Source organism: Beta vulgaris, chromosome 4 (assembly GCF_026745355.1).
Source record: "Beta vulgaris subsp. vulgaris cultivar EL10 chromosome 4, EL10.2, whole genome shotgun sequence".
NCBI classification, from domain to species: domain Eukaryota; kingdom Viridiplantae; phylum Streptophyta; class Magnoliopsida; order Caryophyllales; family Amaranthaceae; genus Beta; species Beta vulgaris.
Window position 1 is genome coordinate 11,292,798 of NC_079205.1, and position 8,836 is coordinate 11,301,633.

General features: G+C 36.5%; 1 protein-coding gene across 2 annotated transcripts; it reads right to left on the minus strand.

Moving 5' to 3' along the window:
* Positions 1-390: 390 nt before the first annotated feature.
* Positions 391-8,208, minus strand: LOC104907715 (hypothetical protein). Of its 2 annotated transcripts, XM_010696684.4 has the most exons (10): positions 7,825-8,193; positions 7,136-7,570; positions 6,226-6,471; positions 5,244-5,457; positions 4,964-5,073; positions 4,682-4,881; positions 2,776-2,879; positions 1,467-1,654; positions 1,165-1,364; positions 391-893 (listed from the first exon to the last, which is right to left on the minus strand). In XM_010696684.4, exons 2-10 carry the CDS (start codon positions 7,398-7,400, stop codon positions 687-689), a joined length of 1,734 nt encoding a protein of 577 aa, XP_010694986.2. In that variant the 5' UTR covers positions 7,401-7,570; positions 7,825-8,193; the 3' UTR covers positions 391-686. The 2 variants fall into 2 exon arrangements, with proteins under 2 accessions (XP_010694986.2, XP_048498740.1); XM_048642783.2 differs by lacking the exon at positions 1,165-1,364 and having other exon boundaries at positions 750-893; positions 7,825-8,208.
* Positions 8,209-8,836: the final 628 nt, after the last annotated feature.

Consider the following 8,836-nt stretch of genomic DNA (forward strand, 5'->3'; position numbering starts at 1 on the left):
GATAGATCCTATATGAGCCCTATCACGCCACTAACGTAACCTTTCTTTAGAGACAATGGGATAATGTTGATATTAATAAATTGTAAATCTCTCTAAAAGACAAAAAAAAAAATAGGAAGAGATGCATAGAGAAAACCTACTTACAGATATATGTTCTTGTGGTTAAGTCTAGATGAATTTTCCTCTAAAAAAAAAAGTCTACATAAATTGAGGTCTCATATGAGAAGCCTTCACTCCGGAATACTGGCCTCCAGACAGCCAGCAGATGAATGGCAGTGCTTTACTGTTAAGAGACGAGAGTTAGACTCGATCGGCGAGGCATCGGCCAAGCCACTAAAGCTCGTTACAGACTTGCAGTGCCATTTCCCATCAGGTCAAGTTAAAAAATGCTTAACAAAAAACTTGTATGAAATAATTTCATTAGTAGGTATTTACAAACAATTGGGAAAAAAATGAATTCAATATAAACAAATCCATAAAACAAATATGTTCTCTTTTGGATATTTTCTTTCGTTCCTATCTGTCCTACAAGCAGTATGTCTGGTTCTGTACTGTTGATGAATCTTTGCTGTAATGGCTTAAAAGTGGCAAAATTTTCATTTTCAACCTGGTTATATGAAAAAGTGGGCCAAGATAAAAAAAAAAAAAGAAATAGGGGGGGAAGCAAGAGAGATATAGGGGAATCCTTAGTGAAAGTTGATATTCCTGCTACCTGCAACAACTCTGCGACGACGCCTTGAACCAGATCTTCTCTCTCTTGCACGCTTGGAAGGAATTTTCCTCCCCATTTCTCTACGTATTGTTGGTGATGTTCGTATAGGTGGCTGTCGACGTACAATGAGTCTAGGAGGTCGCGGAGGGGGCATGTGCTCCAATAACTCTCTATGGTACGTCTGCAATATGATCATTTTGTTAGATCCATATGAAACTAGCCTGCTCTTTGACAGTCTCCAAACACAAATCTCAAATCTAACACAGTAACATTTCCCATAAAAAAAGCAGTAAGGTGCTGGTAAAACTCGCATCATCAAAAAGATACTTACCTGATTAGTATTTTCACTTTTAACATTGGTTTTCTTTCAAAAAAAAGCACACTTGAACCAAGGAATTATATAGTGGTCACAGGGAGAAAACACATGAGATCTTATGTTATGACATCATTACCTGTATGACAAAATTTCGTCTTTCACAATCAAGGAACATGTTAATACTCCAGCTAACTTTCGACATTATTTTATCCCGGACAGTGGAAAAGCTCAACTGATCTCTAGAAGTGAAACGATCTACTTCATTGAACCACAAGCAGGTAAATAAGTTTGTAATTGGAATATGTTCTCTCAAAATCACACAACCCTCAGGAACATCTGCAAATTATCAATCATCAAGTAATTCACTGCTTTCCCCAAACAATAGAAAAAGAGGAAAGGAACCTTTTATAAACATCATAACTATAACAATTGACATACCACTAGTAATTGGCAGCTTTGCCTCTGAATATGGAGTCAAACCCTCATTACGATAAAAATTAATCTGGTCATCAATAGAGGCATTGTCATACTTCCCACCAGCTTTATTTGCCTCAGCTTCTACAAAGACGTCAAATCTTGTATAGTGCCTTGAAATGGCAAACGTTGCATTCTCACGCCACAAGAACCTGACAATACCACATTTGACTGAAAAGTATGAGATACCAAGATGAGGCAAAGGGGTATACATTCTCCTAGTGATGGAAGAAGAGCATGCATCGGATTCTTAGCGTTATTTGTTGAGAGAATTGGAAGTGCATATAGATAAGGGGTCTGTAGATGTATACTGTAGCAGATGAGTAAAATCTTGCTCGGATCCACAGATGAATGGATGACAAACAAAAAAAAGCCCAGTCTTCTATTTCAAACAAATAAGTTTTTTTTGTCCAGACATTGTCGCAAATCACAAGGAGATTAGGCTAACTGAGAATGCAACCATGTTAAGCATCTAAAGATCTATCATCTCCAGTAAACGAGGAAATTACCAATCATGTCTTATAATTGAAGCCTTGAAGGGATATCCCCATTGACTATGTACTATTATTCCTCCGCACCAGAAAAATAATATATACCAATATTACATGAGCAAAAAAAACTCTTTCTTTCTTCAAGCAAAAGCATTACGCTTCCAATCAAGCCAGAGAAAGCAATACTATCAAATATGGGAGGAAACTAGTTCAGTCAATAAAGTGACATAATATTATTCACCTAACCAGGTCACTTGTGTAAAAATAATCATCATTGCCAATGGAACTGCACCAACTGACGGATATAATGAAAGCATTCTACCACCAGATAAAATCTTTCTAATGTCGCAAACTCAAGACAGAACTATCAAACTACACTTGCTTGTTTTTGCTATCCTTGAGGTATAATTGGCAAGGCTTCAGGGTGGAATCTGAAATATCTAAAATCAAGAAGTCTAATTACTTGAATCACGCATATGATGCTCCAAGATGAAGAATGGCACATAGTCCACCACCCCATTATTTTGGAATCAGTTTGTACATTTCTCAAGTTCAGGAAGTTTCACAAATTTATTGGCGGCGTTCAGCTGCAATTGCATAGCACATAAAATTATGTCTTCATTACCTCACCTCCTTAATCTATCAATCCCTCCTTCTAAGTCCAAGCATTAGTTCTCAGCGTCAGTAAAAGCATAGTGTTACCAAATAAAACTTGTATACTTTGTCATCATAACGAAAATGAAGTGGACACAAAGCAAGTCTGAGTTTGCAGATGCAATTACCTTTCAAGAACTTGATAAGGATCTCGAACAAGCTTAAGTTTTCCATCAATCCAAATAGAATATCGGACATTAGGAAAAAGTCTGTGCAATAGAAGCTTAGGAACCTGGCAAAAAACATTAATCAACAAGATTCTTAATTTGAAATAATAGAATACATATTCTCCAACTATACTGTTAGCCCTGCTCATGCACCATACTCCCTCCATAGCCAAACAAACAAAAGAAAGGAAGGAAAACTGGAAAGGGAAAGGCAGAAGGCACCAACAAGTTTAACATGAGGAAGACATTTTAACAAACAGCACCAGACTATAGCTAAAGCAAACTTTTTTACATTATAATGGAATTTACATATTGAGCCTAAAATATCTGATCGACTAAGTGGTCGAGATATTCCTCTTTTAATTTCCATTCTGGTATAAGTTAATATAATTATAGGACGATAGAAAAGTGCAAGCTAAACTACCAAAATATATGGTGAAATCATACTCAACGAAGAGATCCATGCAGCAACTACATTTCTGCAAAGTCTTTCTTTGAATCCAATGTTTACATAGAAAATCAACCCAATCCTTCTAAATGGCATTGGCTTCATTACCAAGAGCATGTCAAATTTTGTTCTGACAATGGATGCTCGAAAGAGGATATCAAAAGGCCTGCCTTGTTAGTTCAAACCAATACTGTCTCAAATTTATAAGACCTTACTCTATATACACAATAGTAGCAAAAAATGAGCAAATAAGACAGCTATTTATTCACCCATACAGCCATAAGTTTGAAATGGCTACCAGATACCAAGTACTCGAATAGCCAAATGCATTCATCCCAACTCATAATCCATTACCACTAGGTAAATAAATGTCAACAACTCCCACAGCCAGATTAATTCCACCGAAGGGAGGTGTGAGATTACATCAATCCTGATTATAATTAAAATTGGCAACTTATGGAACTTGGACTCTTACTTTTATCTTAAGTACTCGTGTCGGATCCTCGATACTTCGACATGGATATGGTACTTCGAGACTTCATTTTTGGGTGAAAATCATAGACAATTTTCATAATAGAAATGAGCCCGACACTTAGACATGTACTCGACTCCGAGTAACAAAGTTGGCAACAACTCAAACTTATGCAATTCTTTAAAATTGTGTGCTTAGCAATGGAGCCAGTCCATGGGCCAGCAAGTTATGCTTTGCTGCCCTCCAAAAATATTCATAGCCTAGGCATAGCCCACGGGGTTAGGCTTCATGCTGCCTGATGTACTACCAACTTGCTGTCATCCCTAGATGCAACTTCTTTTGGGACATCCAATATAGCAATGTATGCAATTTATTCTGGGATGGAGAGAGAATTATCAACTTCTCAATACCCCAGTAATTCAAAAATTCATTTGTCAATCCCTTGTTACAATAATAAACCAGATCATGATCAGGTAAAATGTTACAATTACTTGAAATTTGATTTTGCAATCATACACAACTTAAATGGGTTGACTAACTCAACACTTACTCTATAGATGGGTAGTCAAGACTTCAACAATGTTTAATCAGCAGTACAAAGAGCTCGTTTGAAGAGAAATATTTACCCCCACATATAGAAGGGCAATAACTTCAAAAGGAATAGATTGATTGAAACAAGGTGTGCATTAAGATTTAAGAGGACCGCATTTACATTCCGACTTGGACATAGCACCATAAATCCAGCCTTTCTGGGGCTAAAATCCTACCATTGGCATGCTGAGAAACAGCTAGTTGGCAACCTATTCTTGTGCAAGTGTAATTGTGCATAGGCTTAATTTTTAACATCACTTAAAAGTCTCTTCAATTGTTACAAGGTACATTCACCAAAGCAATTTTCAGGTATTCTACCAGATTAACAAGTAAGAAGACAATTTAGCATGCTCTACCTTTCCATTGCGCCTTGCATCATTGTATGGAATATTGCGGACAACAATGATTCTCCACAGGCCCACCAACTTGCTGCTTGTCAAAACACTCTTATTTTTCATGTAATTTTCTGTTTCTTCGTCAATGAACATATAAAACGGAACATGCCTTTTTGCACTCTCGCTAATATTTATTGGTTCTTGAATAACATCATAGTTTCCTGCAAATCATAAATCAAGGATGTCAGAACGATAAAGAGCATTGTGACAAATCACAGAGCAGTTTATATGCATTTAAAATACCAAATATTGCGGATGCAACTATGACATCATGATACTTGTTCAACTCGGAAAGATCGTCTTCATCAATATCAAATCCACTTCCGCGACCAGGGCTACTACCTTTCACAAACCTGACAAAGGAGCATATCATCATATATACATAAGCCATATTATCATCTAATCGACAACCATTATACAATTTAAGCAGCACCAGAAACCACATCTTTAGTAATCTATGTTTGATACCATTGACATGAATATGATGACATGCTCTGTATAATATCAGACGGCCAGCACTTACCCACAGTGAACAGTCATCGAATCTTTTATATCAAAGGCATCAGTCCTCTGCTTCAAAGAAGGATATCCACCGAAGTCAGAACCTCCACGAGTTTCACTTTTAGTAGGGTCCTCCTCATGCACAAAAGTCAAATTCTGAAGCACTGGAGAAGCTGATGGTACACGTGGCATACTTGCTGCAGCCTGCTCATTTGACAGATAACATACTCGGCACGCTAATGCAGAAAAGGAAGCAAAGAAGTAATATCAACCATACTGTGCAATAGACACAACTATGGAAAAATATACAAAATAGGAAAGATATTGAGATGACAATTCAGAATTCTGATGGCTTATGTGCTACAATCCAATTATTTTTTTTAAAAAATCTTTTCCACTTTGTTTGGATAGAATATAGGACGACAAGGAAAGGAAGGATGGAGGAGGAAGGGGAGGGGAAAGAAAGGGAGGGGGAAGATGGAGCTCTGTTTTTCTCCAAATATCTCCCATTCAGAAAGGATGATATTTATTAAAGAGGGAGGGAAAATTGATCCTTCCCTCTCCCTCCCCTTCCTTCCCCCAATCCCTTAAGCAAACGAGGAAACTTGTTCCCCTCGCTTTCCCTTCCTTCCTTTTATCTCCATTACCTCCTATCTCAGGAAAGTGTTAAAGTTGAATTTTTTTTCTCTAGTTTTCAATTAGAAAGCTTTGATTCCTTCAATCCTCTATGAAGACCAAAAGATATGTTCTGCTTTTGGCACTCTGGAATTCCCCGGCGACTTTTCTCTATAAATTCACTACGTCGCAATTGATATGTGAAGAAGAGAAAGAAATTTCATTGATTGTAGGAAGGAGTACACATATATTTGGATTTTTAAAGAGGATCACAAAATAGACCACATAGGTTCAATTAATACATGGTCAACAAAAATATTAGAAGACTCCCTTTCCCACTTATATGCAAGATCAAGATAGCTAACATGTAATAGTTTCATAAGACTTACGTCTTGGCCCGAACCGTTTAGTATTCGGCGGAGGAGGAGGGGAAAATGTGAAGTTTTTGCATGGGTGAAGCATAGGAGGTACAAGAGCAGGAGAGTTTCCAGTGGTCTGATTCCGATTTGTCTGTGCGATCTTTGTGAAGTCCTTTGCAGTAGGACCTGAAGATATGGAACCAATAACAGTTCTTCCACGAGCTTTTGAATTTTGAAGAACTTCAAGGATATTTCTATTATTACTTCCTGTCGTTTCTACACAGAGAATGCAAAAAAGCACCTAGGTTATTGACATCAAAAGATTGAAATAATGTCAATCACTCGAAATCAAAAGATTAAAAAGAATGACATAGTCAACTACGTTGTATGAACTTCAGATAGTCAAACACAGAAAAGTCCCCAAAAAGAAGCATGAAAGAAAGAGTAAATAGAGAAGCTGTGATAACTATCACCTTCAAAAATGTTAAAAAAACAATCATCCTTCAATCCTTCAGTACTATCCTATTAATAGAAACACATAACTCAAGGTTAGTGAACTAGTATTTAAGGCGCTTTATTTTGCGGGGATATGATAGCTGGGCTCCAGGAGGCGGAAATCCAGGAAAAATTACCAACTTTACGCTTAAGTCCAATTATTATATTTGGTTATTTACTAAAATCACCTTTTGGAGAAGACGGGTAGATTGTTAGTGTGGACGATTTGGAAAGATATAATTGGAGGTCATGTATGGATAGGTTTCAGTAACATTAGAGCAACACTTCAAGAAAGAATGTGACAAAAAAAATTCAATATACACAAACAGCTTGCATACTGTACCAGTTTCGGCTAATGAAAAAACAGTCAAATCTACACTCAAACTCCCTAAATAGCTGTATTGCTGAAGAAGAATTACAGGCGATAAGGGCGAGATTAACCAACCTTTGTTAACAGTAAAGAATCCTGAAGCAAAAACCAGCAGAGCAAAGACAACCAGTATCACCATTCCAACTTTCCCCCGACACAAGTATCTGCAAATAAATGGAATGCACCTTTCCCTTTCCTTCTCCCTGTAACTTGAAAGTAGCACTTTCGACGACTTCCGTGGGAAGACATAGGATGTGTGATTCTGCAATACACCATTCGACTGTTGTAGTTGCAGCGATCCATAACTTCCAGTACGTAGTCCCAATGACTTCAGGGTCATTGTATCTCCAAACCCACAAATTCACCTCTCATTGCCTTAATCTCCACTACCCCTCACATATCAAGGAACCACTCAAACTTCCCAAATGCAAATTTCGATTCGCCTTCGATAAATTCACCGACTTATTCACTCATACAAATTGATCTCTAATAAAAATGCAATTCAGTAATCTGAACCAGAGAAAAATCAAACAGCATATGTCACAAATCTCGCATTTTACACAACCCATTTCATCATCATTATAGAAAAAAAAGAGATTCAAGCAGATAATGGCGTATCCAAGCAGGTTTCAGTGGGTTCAACTGAAACCCCAAATTCTGGATTTTTTAAAAAAATTTGAGCTCGCATATAGTTAAATAAAATTAAATAGATTCTTACTCAAATATTCGATGCTAAACTACAAACTTTAAATCTTAGAACTTACAATGTATCGTCGAAAAAATCCTTCAATTTCTGTCCTCGAAGAGTAACTTGAATTGATGTTGCAAATACGAAATTTGAAATCGAACCTTTTTAGATAGAAAAAAAACTGGAATGAAATCTGAATTCTGCAATTTGTACTCCGTAAAGAGAGATGTATTCTCTTGTAATCGCAGCAAATTCTAGGGATTGGAATTTGGAGAGCTAGGGTTACAATTTACAAACTTCTTCTTCTCTATGTTTTTTTTCTTTTCTTTTGCCTAAAGAAATAAAAAATAATAATGTGTGGGAGTAGACTGCAGAAAAAAATTACTTTTGCGTGAAATTGTAATTTGTACATTTATTTAGCAACTCTCTCAAATCTTGGGTATTGATTTATCAATATTAAGATTGTTCTTGGGTTTGGTGGGTAGCTTGGTGCGGTTTGAAATGTAACCCAAATTAAACAGCAAATATACGGTTTAATATTTTTTCAATTTAAATTGCACCACATTTTTGTTTAAACTAATCCCAATTGGATCACGGAAAATGGTTTGGTGCGATGCGATTTGTTGTTAACCATATTTTTTGTCCGATATGGTTTTCGCAATCTAAGAATTAAAAAAATTGGTACAAAGTTGCTAATAAACGAAAACATAATTCTCTTAAAACTAGATAATAGATATAAAGAGTCGAAATAAAATAAAACAAACTTCCCAATTCACAAGCTCCGATTGGCAGACGAAGTTAGAAGACATATCTAACCATAAACACTCTGTTAAAAAAAAAGAGGCACGTAGATATCACCACACCCTTAACCAAAACAAATAAAACTTTTCTTTAATCATAAAAATTTGCGATATATGATGCGGTTTCAATTTACAAAAATCAAACCCAACTCAAACCGCAAACAGAACCACAATTTTAAAATTGCAAACCAACACAAATCGCGAAAAAACGATTTGGCGCGGTTCAGACCGCACTTTGAACAACCCTAATCAATGTATGTAAAATAATTTTGTCGAAAAAACAAACAT